This window comes from Pipistrellus kuhlii, unplaced genomic scaffold (genome assembly GCF_014108245.1).
Source record: "Pipistrellus kuhlii isolate mPipKuh1 unplaced genomic scaffold, mPipKuh1.p scaffold_m20_p_3, whole genome shotgun sequence".
NCBI classification, from domain to species: domain Eukaryota; kingdom Metazoa; phylum Chordata; class Mammalia; order Chiroptera; family Vespertilionidae; genus Pipistrellus; species Pipistrellus kuhlii.
The window spans coordinates 2,472,236-2,497,485 of record NW_023425529.1 but is presented as its reverse complement, the minus strand read 5'-3'; the positions used below and the strand labels follow the sequence as shown (position 1 = coordinate 2,497,485).

General features: G+C 45.1%; 1 protein-coding gene across 2 annotated transcripts; it reads left to right on the top strand.

Moving 5' to 3' along the window:
* Positions 1-470: 470 nt before the first annotated feature.
* On the top strand, positions 471-24,995 carry EIF3L (eukaryotic translation initiation factor 3 subunit L). Of its 2 annotated transcripts, XM_036459367.2 has the most exons (13): positions 471-649; positions 1,149-1,197; positions 2,172-2,382; positions 3,456-3,535; positions 4,748-4,809; positions 8,887-8,956; positions 9,748-9,821; positions 14,459-14,630; positions 16,970-17,124; positions 17,710-17,880; positions 18,099-18,596; positions 23,900-23,980; positions 24,778-24,995. In XM_036459367.2, the coding sequence occupies exons 1-13, from the start codon at positions 617-619 to the stop codon at positions 24,814-24,816; spliced, it is 1,695 nt and encodes a 564-aa protein (XP_036315260.1). In that variant the 5' UTR covers positions 471-616; the 3' UTR covers positions 24,817-24,995. The 2 variants fall into 2 exon arrangements, with proteins under 2 accessions (XP_036315260.1, XP_036315261.1); XM_036459368.2 differs by lacking the exons at positions 471-649; positions 1,149-1,197; positions 3,456-3,535 and having other exon boundaries at positions 2,304-2,382.
* The last annotated feature ends 255 nt before the right edge of the window (positions 24,996-25,250 follow it).

Here is a 25,250-nt window from a genome sequence, read left to right as displayed (position 1 = left end):
CCCACGGCCTGAGCACGTGCGTGGGGCCCAGGGCTCCTCCAGGACCTCCCACCAGAGCTGGCCTCCTCTGTGCCTGCTCCAACCTGAACGTCCACCACCGAGAGGCGCCTCTCCTCAATGCCCTCTCACTATGTAGGAACAACTTTCCCCTTGACCCCCAGGAAGTTTAGTCTTTTGAGGCCGGAACGTTGGGAGAAATTTGTCACCGCAGGCAAACCTTGTATACCTAAATCCAACGTCAAGCCCTCTCGTAGCCGCATTTCCCTTCTCGCGAGAAAGCGGCCCGACTAAAGCTGCCAGCCATCTTTTGTGTGGCATTACTCTGAGTTTCTTGGCCCATAGTACATTATGCCGAAACGTTTTATGTCCTTATTTCCCAATTTACGCAAGAACCCCAGAGTCACTTTCCTCGTAAGGCCTCCATTTGAAGAAGAAAGGGAATTTGAGGTGTTTGTCGTATTAGACCTTCCTAACATGGCAGCCTGAGCCTGTCTGCGGTCCCGGCAGGGCTTCCGGCTTCCGGGCAGGCCCGGGCGGGGCTGAACTTCCGGTCTCGCAGCGCAGGCGCAGGACACTCCTTCCGCTCTCTCCCGCGGTGCTCGCGAATCTCGCAGTCATGTCTTACCCCGCCGATGATTACGAGTCTGAGGTAACGTGGCCCTAAGCGGGCGCTGGGCTCCGCCACGGGCGCTGGGCCAGCTGGGAGCGGGCCCCGCGGGGAGACGGTGCCCGGCGGAGCCCCGCGGCCCGCGACCTGGCCTGCCCGCCGCCTGGCCCGCGCCCGCACGCTGCGTCCACCCTCCCGGCTCCTATCAGCCCCGTCTGCCCGCCCCCTTCCCGAGTTCGGTTCCCCCGTCCCGCTTTTCTTAGATCGGGGACTGAAGCTGGCTGTGGGCGCTGTGTGTCTGTAATCGAGCTCTTCTTACATTTTGGGCTCAGTCTCGTCAAATCCTGCGGGTCCCCAGCTTTTCTCTGCCTTACAGCGCCGCGGCGTTGTGTTGTCATTGTGTGTAGCCTCTCCTGGCAGCATGCGGATTTCTGGAAGGCAGGGACCGTTTCATCCAACGCTGTACCCTTACTGCCCTGCTTGACACACCAGCCCCAGGACGAGCAGGTTGGGTTCACGCCTTGGTGTTTCTCGTTGACAGGCCGCCTATGATCCCTATACTTACCCAGGCGACTATGATATGCACACAGGTAAGGTTCGCCGGGTGCTTACAAGGCTGGGCCCCTCTATTAATGTGTGGGAGCAGCGCTGACGGGGAGCCTGTTTAAAGCTGCCCTTTGATGTCTAGGTTGGAGTCAGTTCCTCCCTCTCAGCAGGAGGGTGGTGTAGAGCCTGCTAAACCACGCATTTCCCCCCCTCATTGTTTTTATTAAGGTATTATATGTGTACATATCTTACCATTGCCGCGCCCCCCCCCTCCTGCCCGCCTAAACCAAGCCTTTCTCATAGTCCACTTGGAACCCTAGAAAGGAAGGACTACTGTCCTGGCTCTGATTTTGTTCAAATTGTTCGTCAAAGGAGAAAATCTTGTAAACAAAATTACAGTGATTCAAACCGAGCCCAGAGGAAACCTTTTGTGAAGGTTTTTGAAGTTTCTTGAAATGTCGAAGCGACTTGGTTTGGCTTAGTCAGTGCCCTGCGTTGTTCTGGGTACTTTGTGAGAAGGGTTTCATTCAGTCCTCACAACCGCTCTGTGCAGCGTGTACATTAGTGTTGTCTCCATTTTACAGAGGAGAAGACTGAGCACAGAGAAGTTTAGTTCCTCGTACCAAATCATATAGGTAGACAGTGGCAGTAATTTATTCATTCAAGTAACGTTAAATACCTCCTTACTCTCCTTTCCACAGTCTTCCCCCTTCTGCAACACACACACCTCGTCTAGGTCCTGAGGGTACATCTGCGTACAAGACACAAGGTTCTTTCCTATGTAGGCTTTAGTTTCTGGTGAGAGAAACAGATAATAAGTAACTTTGGTGGTAAATGCTGTGAAGCAATAGGATGATGGGATTGGGAGTGCTTTGGGGAGGATTACATCTGAGTATTGAAAGGATTGCATCCTGTTTTATAACATTGAGCTTAGTTTGGATGATGGTCTTGCCCTTTTGTTATATATGTGGGTTTGAAAGCACTTTGAAAATCTTTATTTATTATCTCCAACCTGTAGGAGATCCAAAGCAGGATCTGGCTTATGAGCGTCAGTATGAACAGCAGACCTATCAGGTGATCCCTGAAGTGATCAAAAACTTCATCCAGTATTTCCACAAAACCGTGTCTGATTTGATCGACCAGAAAGTGTATGAGCTACAAGCAAGCCGTGTCTCCAGTGATGTCATTGACCAGAAAGTGTACGAGATCCAGGACATCTATGAGAACAGGTATGGGCTGCCGGCCAACGGCACTGTACTGAACAGTACAGGCAGGCAGAGTATGTGGTTAGGAATAAGACCAACCACATACTCTGCCTGTACTCTACTGTAGGACAGTGGTCGGCAAACTGCGGCTCTTTGGACCCTTGAGTGTGGCTCTTCCACAAAACACCACGGCCTGGGCGAGTCTCTTTTGAAGAAGTGGTGTTAGAAGAAGTTTAAGTTTTAAAAATTTGTCTCTTAAAAAGAGATTTCGGTCGTTGTACTGTTGATATTTGGCTCTGTTGACTAATGAGCTTGCCGACCAGTGGTACTTAGAAGGTCTTTGATAACCTTAACAAAGTCAGTTTCAGAGGAGTGGTGGAGGCAGGAGCCAGGGAACAGTGGGGCGGGAGAAATGGGGGTTGAGAAAGGCGAATTTGTAAGTGCAGAGGACTTGTAGGGCTATGGAGACATTTTGTGTGTTTTGAAGGGGGATTTGAGTGTTAATTGCAGAAAGGGGAGAGTTGGGGCTTGAGGAGAGTCAGGGACGTTGGAGTAGCTGCCGAAGGAATCCGGAGAAGGAAAAAACGTAACCCTCTCGTGGGGCCGTGAGCATGCTGGACAGCAGTGTGTGGGTTGGATGCTCTAGGTCAGCTGTGGCACCAGACTTCAACAAACTGGTTTTTGTTTTTTATTTTATAACGAACTGATTTTTTTCCGTGTTTGGAGAGAGGGAGGAGGAGGCACAGTACTCCCAAATGGAAATAGTATTGCTAAGGGAGCGAGGAGGAGAATCTGAAAAATAGTTCTCAAATCAGGGATTAGCAAGCACCTAGAGGTCATGATGCGGAGGCAGGAGGTGATCCTGAAGCGCTTGGTGGTGCTAACTGAGAGAAGAGGATATTGACTGTATTAAGAAAGGTTGGCTGAGGTCCAGTTGGGTTGAGGAAAGTTGTAGACTTGGATGGCTCTGGCCCTGACTTCATTTCTGTGAAATCTCCCCCCCTTCAGAGCCAAAGGTCCTCATCTGTAAAATGTGAGAGTTGCCTCTCGGGTCCTTTTTCTTTTCGAATTCTAGAATTGCTCTGCTTGGTTTTCAGCTGGACGAAGCTGACAGAAAGATTCTTCAAGAATACACCTTGGCCTGAGGCCGAAGCCATTGCTCCACAGGTTGGCAACGGTAGGTGTGAGCTCTCTGTCCTGCGTGCTGGGTAGGACCCTGTGACTGGGGGTCATTGGAAGCTCAGGATGATCTATGTCTGTTTTGCTCACCATTTGATTTCCCTGGGGCTTGGTACATAGTAGCCCCTTGGTAAGTAACTTGTTGAACGAAGGTTGAATAAATGAAGAGGACAGAGATCTCTCACACATGAAATTAAGATGTTTTATCTTTTTTGTTTTGTTAATCCTCACACAAACGTATTATGTATTTGGAGAGTATTCTGCATCTTCAGCATTCCTAAGACCACCTCCAAGTTTGATGATTTGCTGGGAGGACTCAGTCCTCAGTGTGTAGTTGGCCCCACAGCTACCAGGGTTTTCAGCAAAAGGGTTCAGAGCAAAGTCAGCAACGGGAAAGGTGCATGCGCTGAAGTCCAGAGGAAACCAGACACAAGTTCCAGCAGTCCTTGTCAGTCACACGGGCTCAAATCCTCAAGCAAGGACTTGGAAGGACAAGTGGAGTGTGTGCCAGAGAAGCTTATTGCAACTTTGGAGTCCAGGGACTTTATCTGGGCTGGTCATGGAGGCACACACTGCCTAACGTCCCAAAATTCCAGACTCCCAGAAGGAAAAGCCAGTGTTCAGAATAAACCATATTGTTGGAACAGTTCAGGCACAGCAGGGAGAGCCCCTTATTAGGGTGTGGATTTCAGAAGCTTTCTGAAATCTAGGTTCCCAGATGCTAGCCAAGTTCCAGCTAAGTCAGTGATATCCATGTATTTGCAGTTTTGATATGTAGCATCATGCTGCTTTTCATGGAGTCATCATTTACTTAAGTGCTGCTTTATTTAAACAGCTGTATGACAAACGTCTCTAAACTGTGAACAGAAATGGTCCTGAATTAAATTGATGAGGTTGAAAGAGTAAATGAGAAGTTAATTTTCTTTTTTAGTTAAATTTATTGGAGTAACATTGGTTAGTAACATAAATTTCAGCTTTATAATACAACATCTGTGTAGTCTATTTTGTGCTCACTTCCTGATGTCTAGCCTCTTTCCCTTGAGAAACAAATTTTCTTGTTGCATGTATTTTTAGGTGTTAAGTGTTGGAGTTTAGCTGTTTAGTCTCTGAAATCACGTGTATCTCTTTACTGCCCTGAAGGGGCTAAAGCTAACAGAATTCCCTAGTTGTTTTGTGCATTACTAAAGCACCCCTTTGCCATCTCTTTCAGATGCTGTCTTCCTGATTTTGTACAAAGAATTATACTACAGGCACATATATGCTAAAGTCAGTGTGAGTATCTAAATGTTGCTGGCAGTTTTTTTGTTTTGTTTTTTTAAAAAATATATTTTATTGATTTTTTTTTTTTTTTTTTTTTTTTTTTTTTTTTTTTTTTAAGAGACAGTGGAAGGAAGAGGGATAGAGCAATAGAAACATCCATGATGATGGCCCTAACTGGTTTGGTTCAGTGGATAGAGCATCGGCCTGTGGACTGGAGGGTCCCAGGTTCGATTCAAGTCAAGGGCATGTACCTTGGTTGCGGGCACATCCCTAGTGGGGGGTGTGCAGGAGGCAGCAGAACAGTGTTTCTAACACTCCATCCCTCTACCTTCCTCTCTGTAAAAAAATTAAAATATATTAAAAAAAAATATATATATATTTTAAAAAGAAGAAGAAAGAAGAAAGAAACATCCATGATGAGAGAGGAACATCATTGATTAGCTGCCTCCTGCACGCCCCCACAGGGTATCGAGTTTGCAACTTGGGCATATGCTCTGACTGAGAATTGAACCAGTGGTCCCTGGGTTCCTGGCTCGATGCTCAACTGCTGAGCTGCACCAGCCGGGCTTCTGGCAGGTTTTTTAGCTTTCTGCCATTTCAGTGCCCAAGAGTGGTTAGCATGTTTTAAGAAATGGCAGTGGGAGCAGAAACCGGTTTGGTTCAGTGGTAGAGCGTTGGTCTGCGGACTGAAAGGTCCCAGGTTCGATTCCGGTCGGGCATGTACGTTGGTTGCGGGCACATCCCCGGTAGGGGGTGTGCAGGAGGCAGCTGGTCGATGTTTTTCTCTCATCGATGTTTCTAAGCTGGTCAATATTTCTCTCATCAACGTTTCTAGCTCTCTAGCTCTCTCCCTTCCTCTCTGTAAAAAATCAATAAAATATATTTTAAAAGAAAAAGAAAAAGAAAAGAAATGGCACTGGGAGAATTGAGTCTAGAAAGCTTCGTTTTATTCCAGACGAACTATTAACACTGCATGGCCTGTCCATCCTTTTTAATTTTTCCATCCCCAGTTCTCCTTGGCTGGGCACTCATTCCCAGACTGTCACCCTAATAGTGTGTTCCAAGCACCTGTGCTGCCTCTGCTTAGAATGTCCTTTGTCCCCTCAGTGCATTGCCACGGAGTCTCCTTTCTCTGAAACATGAATAAAACTGTCACCGTTTGCCAGGCACAGTGCTGGGCTCTTGGAATGTGTCTACAGGTGTCTAATCCCACAGTGATCCTGCAAAATAGCAAACTGAGGTACAGAGAGGGTGCTTTTTCTCAAATTTCTAGTTAAGTGACAGACTCGAAACCAGATCTGTCTTATTGTGACACCAGGGTTCTTTTTAACACATTACCTCAACGTTGGGCACTTGATTAATTCTTTTCTTCCTAATTTCTAAATTTTAGAGTGCCCGAAGCCTCTTAAAATACAATCTGCAGTGCCCTGGCTGATTGCTCAGTAGTTAGAGTGTTCGCCCATGCAATGGTCACAGATTTGATTGCCAGTCAAGGGCACATACCTGGGTTGCAAGTTCAGTCCTTGGCCCCAGTTGGGATGTGTGTAGGAGGCAGCCAATCGATGGGTCTCTCACCTCTATTTTTCTCTCTTTCTCTCTTCCCATCTCCTTCTCTCCCTCCCTCCCACAATCTCTAAAGATCAATGGAAAAAATATCCTTGGGTGAGTATTAACAACAACAACAACAAAACATCTGCAGTATTTATATATACCAGTGACTTAAAAATCTCTTAGGCTCCAGTCTCTCCAGATCCAGATTTTATTCTATTGTTCAACAGCTCCACTTGGCTGTCTGATAGTCAGCTTAAGTTTAACGTGCTTCAAATTCAACTCTTATTTTCTCTCTAAACCTGTTTAACCCATGTTCATTATTGCAATAAATGATACCACCAGGCACTCAGTTACTTGGTATCATTTTTTTCTTCTAAATTTTATTGATTTCAGAGAGGTAGGGAGAGGGAGAGAGAAAGAAACTAACATCACTGATGAGAGATGATCATTGATCAGCTGCCTCCGCATGTCCCCTATCAGGGATCAAGCCCAAAACCCAGGCACCTCCCCCAACTGGGAATTGAACCCTGACCTTTTTCATAGGTCATTTCTAACCACTGAGCCACACCGGTTGGGCATTTATATCATTCTTGACTTTTCTCTTATTTGACTTCAATCTTAAAGCAAATCTTACTCAGCTGTACCTTCAACATACTTTTTTTTTTTTTTTTTAATGTATTTTATTGGTTTTTTACATAGAGGAAGGGAGAGGACAGAGAAGGGAGAGTTAAAAACATCAATGAGAGAGAAACATCAATCAGCTGCCTCCTGCACACCCCCTACTTGGGATGTGCTTGCAACCAAGGTTCATGCCCCTGACCAGAATCAAACCTGGGACCCTTGAGTCCGCAGGTTGACGCTCTTATCCACTGAGCCAAACTGGTTAGGGCTACAACATACTTCTTGAAACCAACTACTTCTGTTACCACTGCTGCTCTCCTAGTTGAAGGCATTATCATCTCGCTAGAGGCCCGATGCACGAAAATTCGTGCAAGAGTAGGCCTTCCTTCTGGCTGTGGCCACTGGCTTCCCTCTGGGATCTGAGCTGCTTCCCTCCTTGGGCTGCTGGTAGGCACCTGGAGTGCTTCCCTTGGGCCACCCGCAGCCACCTGGGGCCCAGGCTGGCTTCCCTCCAGCCCTGGCTTTGTCAGGAAGGACGTGTGGAAGATGTCCGGTCTAATTAGCATATTACCCTTTTATTATAGGTGCCTGAACTACTGAGTAGTTGCTTAGTTAGTTTTGGTTTCCACTCTTGCCCACTTAAGTGTTGTTGTTGTTAATCCTAATGTAATTTTTTTTACTGATTTTTAGAGATAGTGGAAGGGAGAGGGAGAGACAGAAACATTGATGTAAGAGAGACACTTCCGTTGGTTGCCTTATACTCCACCCCAACTAGGGAATTGATCCTGCAACCAGGATAGATGCCCTTGACCGAATCATCTGGGACCCTTCAGGTTGTGGGCCGATGCTCCATCCACTGAGCCAAACTGGCTAGGGCCCCGATAGTATTTTAGACTTTAAAGGTCATAATGATCTCTCGAATTTATTCAACTGTGCTGTGGACAATAAGTGGTCATGGCTGTGTTCCAATAAAACTTTACTAAAACAGCTGATGGTGGATTTGCTGACCTCCTGGCCTAGATTTTTTTTTTCTAGATTCTTCTTTAGATCTTAAAGACCTCTTCATTCCTAGCGCGGTGTAGCATCGTCTCTTCTTACATTAAAGCCCCACAGTTTTGCTAACTATTTTTTTTAATATATTTTGTTGATTTTGTACAGAGAGGAAGGGAGAGAGATAGTGAGTTAGAAACATCGACAAGAGAGAGTCATTGATCAGCTGCCTCTTGCATACCCCCTACTGGAGATGTGCCCGCAACCAAGGTACATGCCCTTGACAGGAATCGAACCCGGGACCCTTCAGTCCCCAAGCCGACGCTCTATCCATTGAGCCAAACCGGTTTCGGCAGTTTTACTAACTTTTGCCTTTATTAGTACTGTTTTTGCTGAAACACTTTTCTTCCTCTGCTTTGCTGGATGTGCATGCCTGTTCCCTAATGTTTGGTTAAGGTTGTTGCCATAAAACCTGGTCACTGTGGCCTTGCCTAGGGTGGCTCGGTTGATTGGGCCCCATCCTGTGCACTGAAAGGTTATTGGTTCAATTCCCAGTCTGGCACACGCCTGGGTTTCAGGCTTGATCCCCAGTCAGGGGGCATGTAGGAGGCAGCCTAAGGATGCTTTGCTCTCTCGTATCAGTTTCTTTCTCTTCTCTCTCCTCTTCCTTTCCTTAAAAAAAAAAAAAAAAAAAAAAAAAAAAAAAAGTAATAAAAACAACCTGACCATTACAGTCTGATACTGTGTCTCTTGGAACCGTCATAGCACTTTTTGTTTTTCCTCTTGCTGGAGTGCCCTTTGCATATTAATTAAGAAGGAGAGAGCAGACATCAGTTGTCCTGTATTTGTTTTCAGCGGTCATGGGACACCATTAGGAACACATTGAAATTAATGATCTATGTGCTGATGTCTCTGCTCTCTTTACAGGGGGGGCCTTCCTTGGAACAGAGGTTTGAGTCCTACTATAACTACTGCAATCTCTTCAACTACATTCTTAGTGAGTCTGGGTTTGGGCACGCGAGGGAGGGTATGAGGAGGCCTAGTATTGACCCCAGCTCTTTTTAACAGGATTTAATGTGCAGGTGGAGAGGGGATGATGCCTTATGATATACAAATGTTTAAAGATATTTTAGCCCTGGCTAGTATGGCTCAGTTGGTTGGGCCCATCCTGTGCACTGAAAGGTTGCCAGTTCAATTCCTGGTCAGGTCAGATGCCTGATGCCGGGTTTCAGGCTCAGTTCCCAGTAGGAGTCCTGCAGGGAGGAAGATAATGGATGTTTGGCTCCCACGTTGACATTTCTCTCTCAAAAGCAATGAAAAAAAAGCCTTAAAAAAGAAAGAAAACAATCTGCTGCCTCCTTCACAATCCCCTATCGGGCACTGAGCCCACAATCTGGGCATGTGTCCTGGTTGGGAATCAGACTGGCAGTCTTTCTGTGCACGGGATGAGGCCCAAACAACTAAGCCACCGGCTTGGGTAGGGGTGTCGAACTCAATCAGAGAAGGGGCCAAAATCTAAAATCCAGCCTAAATCGCGGGCCGAATGGTTTACTGAACAGTCATAAACTGTCATTGTGATGGAAACGCAGCGGAGTGCAGTGATGACAGCGCGGTGTGGGCCACATTGCAAGGCCTGGCGGGACGGATTTGGCCCGCGGGCCTTGTGTTTGACACATGTGGGCTAGGGCATGACTTAGTTTTTTTAAGAGAAATTGTAAAATGTGCTTTGCAGCCATAACGTGGGCAGAGTCCTTGCTTCTAGTCTGACTTCTGTGATCTTCCGTGCAGATGCTGATGGTCCAGCTCCCCTTGAACTACCCAACCAGTGGCTCTGGGATATCATTGATGAGTTCATCTATCAGGTATCTGGTCAGCCCTTAGCCTCGTTTTATTTATTTATTTATTATTATTTTTTTTTAAATATATTTTATTGATTTTTTACAGAGAGGAAGAGAGAGGGACAGAGAGCCAGAAATGTTGATGGGAGAGAAACATCAACCAGCTGCCTCCTGCACACCCCCCACCGGGGATATGCCCGCAACCCAGGTACATGCCCCTGACCGGAATCGAACCCGGGACTCCCATCTCAGTCTGCAGACCAACGCTCTACCACTGAGCCAAACCAGTTTTGGCTTAGCCTCGTTTTAAATAATTGATTTGAGTAAGGAGTAACTGTTATTGCTTGTATTAAAAAGGTATGTAGTAGCCAAGACCCTTTTGGCTCAGTGGATAGAGCGTCAGACTGCGAACTGAAAGGTCCCGGGTTCGATTCTGGTCAAGGGCATGTACCTTGGTTGTGGGCACATCTCCAGAAGGGGGGTGTGTGCAGGAGGCAGCTGTTCAATGTTTCTAGCTCCCTATCTCTCTCTCTTCCACTCTGTAAAAACTCAATAAGATATATATATATTTTAAAACAACAACACTTAAAAAAAAAATGGTATGTGGTATAAAAATATGCCCATCATAGCCTGAACTGAAATATCCCATGGCGGTGGACTCCTCTGTTGTTTTTGTTTTGTTTTGTTAAATTCTCACCTGAGGATATGTTTTTATATTATTATTTTTAAAATATATTTTTATTCATTTCATAGAGGAAGGGAAAAGGGAAAGACGAGATTGAAACAAAACATCAATGATGAGAGAGAATCAATGATTGATTGCCTTCTGCACGCCCCCTACTGGGGATCTCGCCCACAACCCTGGCATGTGCCTATGTGGGCCTTATACTGGGCTTTGGTACAGAGATGACTCAGATTGGATGACACACACGTACAGATACCTACCTCCTCTCCACCACATCATCATTCATATGCAAAGCCACATAGGAATAGAAATCTGTTACAAACCACCTGATTCTGGTGGTCAGATTAACTGCATTATGGAGCTCAGATATATTATTATTTTTTTTTATTTTTATTTTTATTTATTTATTTTTTTAGAGACTTAGTTTATTCATCGCGGGATGGGCTTAGAGAAAGTGATTTCAAATTCTAAGCAAAGCTATAAGGAGAACTTCCCTTTTTATTAAAGAGCCAGCCCTATGTGCATTTAGTGGTTATCTCAATGCTGGCCTTGAAAACAATACAGTTCTGTCCAATTAAAAAATGCACCTGGCATGGCATTACGATTATGGGCATATCTAGACTCCGGCCTACAAGGTCATACAGCTAAGTTTATCATCATTCTTCAAACAGGCTAAAGCAGACTAGAAAGCAACATTTTATCTAAGAATAACGGCAGAAAATTCCAAACAGTAGTTTGTTACAAATAGGGTTTTACTTCTCACACCCCTCCCCCTTGTCCCACAAGCTTTTCAGCCTGTGGTACAATAACCACGGGATGTTCTGGTGAACAGTGGTGTCGAAATTCTTTTACTACTTCCTGCTGGAAGGGGGCGCCGTCTACAGGGTTAACATCTATTTCTTCCTCTTGGAGAGGTTTGTAAGGAATTCTTCTGGCTTGTAGGACCATTTGAAGTTTAAAGGCATCTAGACGGGATGAGATAAAGCGAGTTAACAGATTTAGAAGATGGTTCTAGGGTTATGGCTATCAGTAGCATTAACAGTGGTCCTGTCAGTGGAAGGAGCCATTTCCAGATTCCCCTCGCTGCAGCCCAGGTCTCAGATAACTCCTGTCTTATTTTTGAAGCTCGATCAGCTAGTTTCTTGGCCCTATCCCTTATAATACCAGACTGGTTAGCATAAAACAGCATTCTTCCTTAAGAAATAGGCACAGCCCCCCTTTTTTCCGGTGTGAGAAGGTCTAGTCCTCTTTGATTCTGGAGAGTAATAGCTGCCAGTGAGTGGTTAAGATTAAGAAAGTTAAGTAACAGTGAAAGAATTAGCCTTAGCTTCATGGTGTTCCTTTGCTGTGTAGGGAGCAGTAGTTTTAAGGCGCCTCTGTTCAGCAAGGGCAGAAGAGCTCTCCTCCTGGAACTAGTTTTGGGTTCTGTTGGCACTCATAAAAAGACAAAATGAGAATTATTAGAAAGAAAAACAATAATTATCCAGAGATACCAGAGCATTTCCAATTTAAGAAAAAAATGAATATTAGTGTAAGGAAAAATTCAGCAGGGCATTTCTGAATCCCTTGGAGCAGGTTGATCAGCCAGGTCTGTTTCCTTGAGGGTGATCCGCAGGGGGTGTTTCTGGTCAGAAGTCACCTTCCACTCAGGCTGGATGTCACTTAGCTGGAGGGCTGCTTTCACCTGAGAGTGGTGAATCCAGTTGTTCGGTCCTGCAACCTTGAGAGCTGTGGGAGTGGTTAGTATGACCGGACAGGGTCCCTTCCACATTGGCTTAAGGGGCTCTTTTTTCTAGTCTTTTACCCAAACCTGGTCTCCAGGTTTATAAGGATGTAGAGCTTTTCCTAGAGAGATGGGTAGTCAGTCAGTAACCCATCTGTGGATCTCAAAGACAGTTTTTCCAAGTCCTTGTAGTTGCTTCTGGATTTCTAAGCTTCCTATTTTCCCCAAATCTCCCTTTGGCCAAATTAAGGGAGGGGGTCTACCATATAGAATTTCAAAGGGAGGGAAACCTACCCTGGCCCTCGGGGCACAGCGTACCCGCAGGAGTGCAAGAGGCAAGATATCTGTCCAGGGTAAGGGTGTCTCTCGGCATAGCTTAGCCATAGTCTGCTTTAGAGTCCCGTTCATGCGCTCTACCTTCCCTGAACTCTGAGGCCTGTAAGCTGTATGTAGGTTCCATCTAATTCCTAAAGCCTTAGCTACCTATTGTACTACTTCTGCTGCAAAGGCTGGGCCATTTTTGGACCCTATGGTCAGAGGCATTCCATTCCTTGGAATTATGTCCTTCAGCAACGCCTTAGTGACTTCTCCCGCCTTTTCAGTGCGAGTGAGATATGCCTCGACCCGGCCTGAAAAGGTACGAACAAGGAGTAGTAGATATTTATTTCCTCTGCCAGGCCCTACTTCTGCACAGTCTACTTCTAAGTCCTCAAAAGGAGCTTGCCCACAGCACTGAACTCCTATCCGTCCTACAGGACCCTGTTTGGCATTATTCTGTGCACAGAGGGGCATCCCTGCGAGACTGAGGCACACAAGGAGGGAAGACGGGCAATTAGGTAATATCTGCCTAACAAAGCCTCTAGAGCAGTCTTCCCTGAGTGAGTAAGTTCATGCTGCTGGAGGACTACCTTGTGTGCTAACTGTTCTGGGACACAGACCCTATGATCTGAGAGTATCCACCAGCCTTCTTTTGTTCTTTTGCCCCCTTCTTGCTGAGCCCTTTCCTCCTCCTGTGGAGTGTACTTTGGAGGTTCAGTTAATTCTGGGGCCAACATGATCTGTGCCGGTGCCATTTGTCCTTTGGCAGCCTGCTTTGCTGCGGCGTCAGCACGCTGGTTTCCTTCTGACACAGTCTTTCACTCTCTGGTGACCTTTGCAATGAATGACAGCTATTTCCTTAGGCTCCCAAACTGCTTCTAGTAACTTTAAAATCTCATTTTGATTTTTTAATTCCTTTCCTCCTGCCGTCAGAAGCCCCTTTCCTTGTATATAGCCCCATGAACATGCAGGGTAGCAAAGGCATAGCGTGAATCAGTGTAGATGTTGGCATGCTTATCCTTACTGAGTTCTGAAGCTCTAGCGAGGGCTCAAAGTTCTGCCCTCTGTGCTGACCATCCTTCAGGCAGGGCCTGTGCTTCAATTGTCTCTAAGTTTGATACCACTGCATATCCAGCTCGTCTTTTTCCTTCATCTCAGAAGCTGCTGCCATCTGTGAGCAATACCAAGTTCGGGTTTGGCAGGGGCCTATCCATTAGATCTGGTCAGCTAGAGAAAACCTCCTCTAGGACTTCCAGGCCGTCATGTTCAGGGGCCCCCTCAGCAGGCCCTGAGGCAGGGGGGCCACCCGGAGGCACCTGGGTCAATCTGCTTGGAGAGAGAGGCTATTGGTCTTTGCCAAGGACCAAATTCCTGGGTTAGAATTTCTAGGGCTACCCCGTTGTTCTTATGGATGAAGAGATTAAAGTCCCGCATCACATCTGGTAATCCAAGAGCTGGGGTCTCAGTAAGCTTTGCCTTTATGCTGATGAAGGCTTTCTCAAAGCTTCATAGAGGGGCTTGGCCAGATCTGAAAATCCTGGGATCAGTTAATAGTCTCAGGAGGGCTCGTGTCCCTTCCCAGCACTGAGGAGCTCAGATATATTAAATAACCTTGGGCTGTGTTTGACTCCAAAATGAATGTTGTGCTTTTTGTGTGTGTGTGTGTGATTTCCCCCCCACCCCCCACAAACTATCTCTAATCTTAGAGATTTTACTCAGCTGTAGAACAACTAACATTGAGTAATGAACAGAATTCACAGCTAATCAGAGATGGCTTAGAAAAAGTATGCAGAGAGGTTTAGTGTGAGTAGTAGTGTTCTCACCCTCACTTTCCCCAGTCCACAGTCCTGGCATCGCCTCGTCTCCCACATTGTGCACTCGGGCTGTCAGCCTGGATTGTAGCCGCTATTGCATCTCTCCTTGCTTTCCCCACAGTTTCAGTCGTTCAGCCAGTACCGCTGTAAGACCGCCAAGAAGTCAGAGGAGGAGATCGACTTCCTTCGTTCCAATCCCAAAATCTGGAACGTTCACAGTGTCCTCAATGTCCTTCACTCCCTGGTAGACAAGTCCAACATCAACCGGCAGTTGGAGGTGTACACCAGCGGAGGTGAGTGCTGCTTGCCATCTGCTCCACATGAATAGACGCCGCGGGAAGTGGGGAGGAGTCACGCCCCCTGGGGATGGGCTGTTGTTCTCTCTGGCTGTGAATAGTAACAGCGCCAAAGTTGGGGGCTGCTGGGCTCGGCAGTTGGCTGGCAGACTGAACCAGCACTGCGCAGTGCATTTGAAAGCATTCCTGCTGTTTCTCCAGGGACTTTGTTAAGATTACACACTTTCGAATAGCAGCCTTGTACGTTGTTGTAAAAAGGAAATCAAAGATTCTTAAATAAAACTCTTCATAGCCTGAAAATTATTTTGAAAGGAAATAAAGCAGCTTCAAAAAAAAAAAAAAAAAGACAAACTTTCTAACTTTTTGGTGTCAGGACCACTTTATACTCTTAATAAAGAGTGAGAAGATTGTAGTTAATCTACATAAGTTTCTTGGTTTGTTGTTTTTTCTTTGAGAAGAGACATTTTTACAAATCTCTTCAGTGTCTGGCTTCTAGAAGAGAAGGGGTTCTCATTTCTATCCCTGGTTTCATCTATTGCAATATGCTGTTTTGGATTAAGTAAGTTGAGGGGAATCTGGCCTCACAAAGATAATTAATTGGGAAAGGGAGAAGTTTCTCTCTCTTTTTAAAAAAATATATTTTATTGATTTTTTATAAAGAGGAAGAGAGGGATAGAGAGTTAGAAACATCGATGAGAGAGAAACATCGATCAGCTGCCCCCTGCACACCCCCTATTGGGGATGTGCCCGCAACCAAGGTACATGCTCTTGACCGGAATCGAACTGGGACCTTTCAGTCCTCAGGCCGACTCTCTATCCACTGAGCCAAACCGGTTAGGGCAAGGAAGAAGTTTTTAACAGCCTTTTCGGGTGGTACGGATGTTCTTTGATACCGCAGTGTAACTTGACAAGCAGTAATGTCTTACAGCTTAGCTGCAGTGGGGAATTTGAAACTCTCAGTGAACTTTTATTTTGGTACATTAAAATTCACTCGTTGCCCTAGCCCAGTGGTCGGCAAACTCATTAGTCAACAGAGCCAAATATCAACAGTACAATGATTGAAATTTCTTTTGGGAGCCGAAAACCGACTTCTGCGCATGGGCCTCAAAGTTTCAAACGCACTGTATGTGGAAGAGCTGCATGCTCACGCTCTGGTTTACCAACCACTGCCCTCGCCAGTTTGGCTCTGGATAGAGAATCAGCCTGTGGGCCGAAGGGTCCCAGTTCAGTTCTGGTCAAGGGCATGAACTTTGGTTGCAGGCTCCTCCCCGGTCCAGCCTGTGCAGGAGGCAACCAATTAATGTGTTTCTCTCACATCAGTCTTTCCCTCTCCCTTACTCCATCTAAAAAATAAAAAAAAATCAATGGAAAAATGTCCTCAGATGAGGATAAAAAAAGTCACTGGTTTTTCCAGTTTGAATGGGTCTTTTACACATGCATGATTTTGTAAAATATTGGTTCATTGAGTTGTAAAACTTTCCAAATGTTGACAGTTTGTTAGACTTTTTTTTGTTATACAATTTTAAAAAAAATTACTTACTTTTGCTGTCAACCTCATCAGATAAGCCTTTATTTGGAAGTTGTTGTGCTCATAGTGGCAGATAGAAGTTTTTGGTGTGTGGTTTTTTGTTTGTTTGTTTTTTAAGATACAAGTTTTATAAAAATCTAATTTTTGCTTAAAAACTCAGATTTTTCTTTGGCAGCAAACACTGTCAGTTGCTTTCATTGAAGTGTAACAGGCTGGCTTTTATTCATTTTTGAGAAAATGGCTGCTAAATGCCTAAATCTAAATGTCCATAGTTTTTGTGCCTGTCATTTTTTTTTTTTCCAAATAAAAATGGTGTTTTGTGGAAAAGCTGCTATTTACTTACTTATTTATTTATTTACTGCAAGTGTGTGGGTGGCAAAGAACACAATGACTAGGTACAGTTTGGTGCCACTGCCTGGTTTATGCCAAGTTGTCAGTGGTTGTACTTGGCATTATTTTTTCATCATTGGTGTTAATTTCAACTCAGTGTTAAAGGCAAATAGCATCTTAATGTTGTTAAGAAAACAGCTTTGACCTTGTGAGCTTCCTTAAAAGGGGGGTCTTGGTGAGGGGGAACCTCACATTCTCAGGAGTGTTGGGACCAAAAAGTAAAAAAATAACAGAACTGCTACCCTCCACCCAACTGTACGGCCAGACATGCCTTTTCCTGGTCTTCCATCGCAGGCAGTTATTCCCTGTGGAGACAGCTGTAGAGGCTGGCCGTGAGTGAAGTTTACTGAGTGACATTCAGGGCTCAAGCCTTCCTTCCTTACCTCTCTGCTGCAGCAATCGTGTCTGTCTCTCTCAGGTGACCCTGAGAGTGTGGCCGGGGAGTACGGACGGCACTCCCTCTACAAGATGCTGGGCTACTTCAGCCTGGTGGGGCTTCTGCGGCTGCACTCGCTGCTGGGGGATTACTACCAGGCCATCAAGGTGCTGGAGAACATCGAACTGAACAAGAAGGTAATGGTTTCCTCGGCCTGTCTGCATCCGTTAGGGCCAAAACAGGAGGTGAAAGAGAATCCACCTCCTAGGCCAGTTGAAAAGAGAATGGGAAACCACTGCAGTGAAGGTCGGAACCTGGACAAGGTGGTTTCTCTTGGTGTTAACTTACAATATTCAGTCTCCAAAACAGAATGATAATGGCAGGTATTTACTATTCAAGTTTAACAAAAGACCTGTTCTAAGGTGGTATAAGTAGTAATATGATTAATTGCGAATGTTTTGCCTAGCCACATAAAAATCTATGCCTTTTGGTTTAACTTATGTGCCTGTCTTCGATCTGTTCCTTTATGGGCTTATTTACAAAAGCAAGGAGTAGAAAGCAGGAAGAATGCACACCTGAGGTGTAGAGTGTTTAGAGCTGAGACCTGTCCCTTTGCTACAGCTAAGAAAATGGAGGCCTCAGGTCACATAACCACGTGGTGATGGTATATGTAATGCTCAGAGCCTCAGACCCAGCTGACACCAGGTCCCGTTACCTTTCATATCCCATCTGGGATGAGTTGGTTTTGGGCTCATGGGTGCTTCTTCCATTTCTTTCCACAGAGCATGTACTCCCGTGTGCCCGAGTGCCAGGTCACCACATACTATTATGTTGGTTTTGCATATCTGATGATGCGTCGCTACCAGGATGCCATCCGGGTCTTTGCCAACATCCTCCTTTACATCCAGAGGACCAAGAGCATGTTCCAGAGGACGACATACAAGTATGAGATGGTAAGGGCGCTTCTGACTGTTTTTGGTAAATGCCATCCAGGCTTTTGCTATTTTAGTATACTCTTTCAGCACAGTAGAGCTAGAAGGCGGCTTGGGAAGACATTGGGAAAGTTAACAGTGGTGCAAGACAAGGGGGAAATCAAGGATCTGTGAAGTGTGCTGGGGACTCAGAAAGTCCATTTCTTTTAACCCTACTCCAATCTCACCCTCCCCCCCAGATCAATAAGCAGAACGAGCAGATGCACGCGCTACTGGCCATCGCCCTCACCATGTACCCTATGCGTATCGACGAGAGCATTCACCTCCAGCTGCGGGAGAAATACGGCGATAAGATGCTACGCATGCAGAAGGGTGACCCACAGGTCTACGAGGAGCTTTTCAGCTACTCCTGCCCCAAGTTCCTGTCTCCTGTAGTTCCCAACTATGACAATGTGCACCCCAACTACCACAAGGAACCCTTCCTGCAGCAGCTGAAGGTGTTTTCGGATGAAGTGCAGCAGCAGGCCCAGCTCTCAACCATCCGGAGCTTCCTCAAGCTCTACACCACCATGCCCGTGGCCAAGCTGGCCGGCTTCCTTGACCTCACGGAGCAGGAGTTCCGCATCCAGCTGCTTGTCTTCAAGCACAAGATGAAGAACCTGGTGTGGACCAGCGGCATCTCTGCCCTGGACGGCGAGTTTCAGTCAGCCTCCGAGGTCGACTTCTACATCGATAAGGTACGGTCGCCCCTCGGGCTAGGCTCTGGGGCACTTCCGTTCATGCATGAGCAGTAAATATTTATGAAGCTCCCACTATCTCCCAGTCACTGCTCTGGGCATTTGGTGAACAAAATCAACAAAGATTTCTACACTTTTGCTAATGTTCTAACTTTAAAGAATAGACAGTAAACATAGTAATTAAGCAAAAAATTGGGTTAGAAGTTGCCAAGTGCTATGAAGTCAGGGTAGTGGAAAGCATGGGTTACATTAGGGGTGTCGAACTCAATCAGAGAAGGGGCCAAAATCTAAAATCCAGCCTAAATCGAGGGCCGAATGGTTTACTGAACAGTCATAAACTGTCATTGTGATGGAAACGCAGCGGAGTGCAGTGATGACAGCGCGGTGAGGGCCACATTGCAAGGCCTGGCGGGACGGATTTGGCCCGCGGGCCTTGTGTTTGACACATGTGGGTTACATACAGCCTGGCTGGGTAGAGCATTGTCCCAGTATGCTAAGGTTGTGGGTTCAATCCCTGGTCAGAACACATACAAGAATCAGCCAATGAATGGATAAATAAGTGGAACAACAAATTGATGTTTCTCTCTAGCCGTCTTTCCTATGTCTAAAATCAATAAATGTGGGAGGTGGCTAAATTCTTAAAAAAAAATCACACAATTGCAGTATTAAATAAGATGCTCAGGATAAGCTTTGTAGAAAAAGTGAAATTGAAGTTAAGACTTGAAGGATGTGAGGAAATTAGCTGAGCAAATATTTGATTGAAGAACACCTCGAAAGGAACTGTGGGCGAGGCTGCAGTGGGCACAGGAGTGGGTCTTGGCCCATCCTTTGCATCCCCACCCAACCCCTCCCACCATGGCTCCTGGTCCCGTCTGCTGGTAGCCCCACTCCTGCTGCTACTGCTCCCATGCGCCAACTGTGCCAGTCCCACTCGCACCCACTGACAGGCTGGCATTGGTTGCCAGCCCTGATTGCTCCTCAGGAGCAGGGGGAGGTGGAGAAGCCCTGAGGGGCGATTGGGGCTAGCAGCTGCTGCTGGCACCCACTGATGGCTCCTAGTGATTAGGGCTGGTGCCAAGTGATTGAGGCTTGCACAGGCAGCGGGAACAAGTGCCAGGAGGAATTGCCAGAGCAAAGAATTTTCAGTTACCAGCAGAAGCTCTCCCTGATGACAGCAACCAGCACCCTGCCTTGGTCTGGCCTGCTCTCACCTGCTCCACCATCCTGGCTTGGCAGATACCCCACCATGTTCCTTGTGCGCCCCCTAGTGGTCAGTGTACATCATAGCAAACAGCTCAGTTCAAACAGCTCAGTTCCGCTGTTCAATCTATTTACAATTTAGGGTTTTACATAGGTAGATTATAGTGTATGTGCTTTTTTTGTTGTTAATCCTCACTAGAGGATATTTTTCCATTGGATTTTAGAGAGTATGGAAGGGAGGAGGGTAGACAGAAACATCAATGTGAGAGACACATTGATTGGTTGCCTCTTGTTCGCACTCTGACCAGAGATTGCAGGGCCAGGGATTGAGCCTATAACCAAGGTGTGTGCCCTTGCCAGAACTGAACCTGGGACCCTTCAGTCCACTGGCCAACATTCTATCCACTGAGCCAGATTGGCTAGTGCCCATATGTGCTCTTTTTGTGTCTAGCATCTTCTGTTCAATGTTACATTTGAGAGAATCACATCCAGTGTTGTGTGTAGCAATAGTTCATTCATGTCCATAGCTTTATTCAATAGCTACCTTAGTTTTTCACTGCCTTTTTTTTTTTCTTTTCTTTTCTTTCATTCTTTCTGCTAAAGGATATTTGGGTGGTTTTGACTATTGCAAAAAGTGCACATACTGGCTTTGTGGGGTAGCTATCAATGGTCCATTTACGTTTTTGGTTTTGGGTTTTTAAGCCTTATTAATGCATGTGTATGCACAATCAATATAGTGGTGGTTTCCTCTCTGGAGGAGAGGAGGGTTGAGGAACAGTATTGGTTTTCCCTGTTGGGATTTTAAGTTCAAGCTGGACATTTTAATGTCTAGTGAGGCTTTTTAAAGAAGTAATTTGTTTTGTTTTCTTAAGTGAGTTTTCTTTTTCCCCAGACTTAAAATATGCTATTGTAGATTCCCATATGTATGTACTCACAAGTAAAGAAAATGCTTTTTTTCTTTATTTGTTTTCTCTCTCTCTCTCTCTCTCTCTCTCTCTCGGTCTATTTATGTTTGCAGACCTCACTCTGTTCTCCATGTCTCTTAAATATATTTTATTGATTTTTTTAAGAGAGGAAGGGAGAGAGAGAGCTAGAAACGTCGATGAGAGAGATATCGACCAGCTGCCCCTTGCACACCCCCCACAGGGGATGTGCCCGCAACCAATGTACATGCCCTTGACCGGAATTGAACCCGGGACCCTTCAGTCCCCAAGCCGACGCTCTACCACTGAGCCAAACCAGTTTCAGCTGTTCTCCATGTCTCTTAAACCCTTCTTCTTTTACCCTGGATAATTTTGTTTTGACTGATCATTCTATCCCTAATTAATCTCTTCAGCTCTATCTCTTGCTTTCTGTAATTCTTTCTTGCTCATGGGGCAGTGTATCCTTATGTGCTTGAGTATTTTTTATTATAGAGGGTTCATTTGACCTTGAAAAACTATTTGTTGACATTCTTTGAAGGCTAGAGTGAATATTCATTTCTCTCAGGTTGTTTTTTCCTCTTAAAGTTGCCTGGAGATGTTACTGGTCTGGGACCAACATAAACTGAACTTACAGGACTGTGGTCCCCTGGATCAGCCAGGCGGCAAGCTTAGGCTGCAGATTCTCAGCAGAATCACCTTGTGTTTCTAATGTCGCAGGGATGGGTCTTTTTTCTTTCTTCATTCATCGCTCCACCCTTGGAGAGCAATTCTTGGTGTCAGGAGGGGGATGGCAGGTCACTTCTGGTTTATTTTTAGGTTGAGGATGGAGCCCTTTAGAATCCCAGCATTATAAGGAGGGTCTTCTGTCAGACTGGCCCTGGCCTTGGTTTACTCCTTTGTCCACATTTTCTAGGATCAGCACATGCCTGCAGCACAGATGGGGCGTCTATGCTTTGCTTAAGGAATAGTTCTTCGTGCTCTTCTTAACTCTTTGATGCTTTAAGGAGATTTAATTTATTCTGCATTTTTAGTTGTTTCAAGAAAGTGTTTATCTAAACATCATTAATTTTTAAAAAATATATATTTTATTGATTTTGTACAGAGAGGAAGGGAGAGAGATAGAGAGTTAGAAACATCGATGAGAGAGTGTCATCGATCAGCTGCCTCTTGCACACCCCCTACTGGGGATATGCCCGCAACCAAGGTACATGCCCTTGACCGGAATCGAACCCAGGACCGTTCAGTCCTCAAGCTGACGCTCTATCCATTGAGCCAAACTGGTCTCGGCTAAACATCATTAATTTTTGACAGTGTTCTAGATGACTTAATATATTCACAGTGTTGTGTAACCACCTTCACTAATTCCACAATGTTTCCATTACCTCCGGAAAGAGACTCGCTGCAGTCATTCCCAATTCACCTAACCTCTGGTAAACCAGTAATCTGCTGCCTGTCTCTGGATTTGTCTATTTGTAATAATTCATATAAATGGAATCATAAAACACGTAGCCTTCAGTGTTTAACTTTCATGGAGCATATTTTTAAGTTTCGTCCAGGTTGTAGCATGCGTCAAGACTTTTTTCCTTTTTATGGCTGAATCACATTTTGTTAATTAATTGATAAATAATTGAGTTTTAACTTTTTCTCTATTGTGGATAACACTGTTATGAATATTTGCATGCAAGTTTTGTGTGAACATAATCTCTTGTGTATAACCTGGTTGCCAGGTCAGTTTGGGTAGAGAGTGCTTTTTAAAAAAATACTTAAAAAAATATTTTTATTGATTTCGGAGTAGAAGGAAGAGGGAGAGATAGAAACATGAGTGATGAGAGAGAATCATCGATCAGCTGCCTTCTGTACGATCCATCCTGTGACCTCCTGGTTCATAGATCAATGCTCAGCCACTGAGCCACACCAGCTGGACTGGGTAGTTTGTTTTTAAAAGCTCATATCGTTAAACATAATCTCATTTAGAGTTTATGGCTTTTGGAAGACTTGGTGTTTGTCAGAATTCAGCTATCTTTGACATGAACAGACTCACCAGAAGAAGAAACAAAACACATCAGTAGTGGAAAGTTTTTCAGTGTGTTTTCTTCTTTTTTGTTGTTGTTGTTATTGATATTGTTTCAATGTGTTTTAAATCATGCTTTTAAAAATCAAAATTGTTGGTCCCTTGTGGTGACATATCAACTACCTAGAATTCTTTTTTCAGTTTATTTCCAGTGGCTTATACACATTCTTTGGCAATATCAGTAACCTGCTGTATTCCTGTGTGATATATTAGTGACTCAATGAACTAGTCCCAAATGTCTGGATAGTCTTCAATAAAACACTTCTCTCAAGAATTAGCAGCTTGGTTTTAATTAATAAGATTTTGCTATGAAATTATATTTAGGTTAAACTAACTAAATATAATATGAGTCAGTCCTGAATGGAAAAGGTTTTAACTGCATGTTTTATTTTTTTCATTTTTATTTATTTATTTAATATATTCCATTGATTTTTTATGGAGAGGAAGGGAGAGGAATAGAGAGTTAGAAACATTGATGAGAGAGAGACATCGATCAGCTGCCTCCTGCACACCCCCTACTGGGGATGTGCCCGCAACCAAGGTACATGCCTTGACCGGAATCAAACCTGGGACCCTTGAGTCCGCAGGCCGACGCTCTATCCACTGAGCCAAACTGGTTTTGGCTGCATGTTTTATTTTTATTGTTTCTTTCCTGGTTCAGGTTTGTCTTTGGCAAAATACTGCTTTTTGGGTGGGAATGTAGGGGTACTTTTTCTTATCCCTGACTTGAAAAAATCCTGTCAAAGATTCAGAAAGTTTTTGAGTCTTAAGGTGGATTATGTAGGAACTTACAGGTAAAGTGGTGTTCGACAGAATATTTTGAGTTTAGGAACAAAATGTAAAATCTGGGCTAATTTGCAACCTGTGTATGAGAATGAAATGCTGTTTTAAATGTTTCTAATTGCCAAAAGATGCATGTTCATTGGAAAAGACTACAAAATAAAAATAATGAGCTAGCAAGAAGAAAATAAAAATTAGTCATCTACAAAGAGCTGCTATTTACTGGAAAAGCACTTTCTGGGTTTATCTAGCAATTAGCATTGTGATTATCTGCAAGTATGTAAGTGGCTCCACCGCACTGCTTTTATCTGCCTTTGCTTTTCCCACAGGACATGATCCACATTGCAGACACCAAAGTTGCCCGGCGCTATGGGGATTTTTTCATCAGGCAGATTCATAAATTCGAGGAGGTGAGAGGTCTGAGAGGGGTCTGGGCTAGGGACAGAAATTAGGAACTAGGTGAGAGTTTTAATCTTCTTTTTCTTTTTTCTTTTAAGAAAACCCCAAACTAACCCTTTAAGTTTCTGAGCTAGACTGAGTAGCTGCTTAGGGTTTGGGAGTGGGTTGGGCCTGTAAGAGTTGCTGTGTCAGCCTTCTCTGGAGCATCCCTTTCCAAGATCTCCCCTGCGGAAGGCCAGCAGGCCTTGCCTCCTAGTATTTCCTAATATGGGTGGATTCACTGCCTGCCCTCACCCTCCCTCCCCATTTGGCAGTTATTCTGCAACTTAGACAGGTCTGGCCAGTTTCGCAGGCAAAGGACAGGGAGCAGCTCTGTTTTGACAGACTTGGTGCATTCCATGTCTGCCCTAGGAGAGGTCTTGTGGGTCAGCCAAACACTACTAGGGTATTGGGTCTCTGTCCTGGTGCTGAGTCCTCCAGCAGAGGTCACTGCACTGCTGTGTCCATGCCACCAGCTCCTGCAGGCTAGTAATACAGCCCTGGCAAGTCTAGCCACTGAATCCCTTTCCTCTGCATAAAATGGAAGGTGTGTGTGTGAGTGTGAAGGGCAAGGAGAAGAACAATGTGAAGGAACTGAGAGGTCCTGTGACTGTCCGGTGGAGGAGCTATCTGGGCCTTTACACAGAGTAGCTGCCCCCACTCATCAGAGTTCCCCTCCCTGACCTCAGAGGGCCGCCTGGAAGTCTTTGACCTGGTGATCACGCACGCCGTAGGACACGGCTCACCTTCCTTTTTTTTTCTCTTCTAGCTCAATCGAACTCTGAAGAAGATGGGCCAGAGACCCTGAGTGCATGCACACTCGCATTAGTCATGAAGCTGTTTTGAAGTCATCGTTGGTGGGGAGTGTTCTTGCCACTGTGGAGCTTTTACTTAGCTCAGTCATCAGCCTGTCAACCGAGTTGCAGTTCATTTGAGTCAAGGACTGAAATGTTTTCAGTGGGTCTCAGTAAAGGATCTTCCTTTGGAGCCAGATTTGTCTTCTCATTATTGTGGCCGAGGGCAACAATAGGCAATTTCCCGTGTGTTAGTAATCGGTGTGTTTGTTTTTTAAGTCTATTCTTTTTAAAAAATATATATATATTTTTAATGATGTCAGAGAGGAAGGGAGAGGAAGAGAGAGAGAAACATTAATGATGAGAGATCCACTGGGGATTGAACATGCAACCCAGGCATGTGCCCTGACTGGGGAGAATCGAACTGTTACCTCCTGGTTCATAGGTC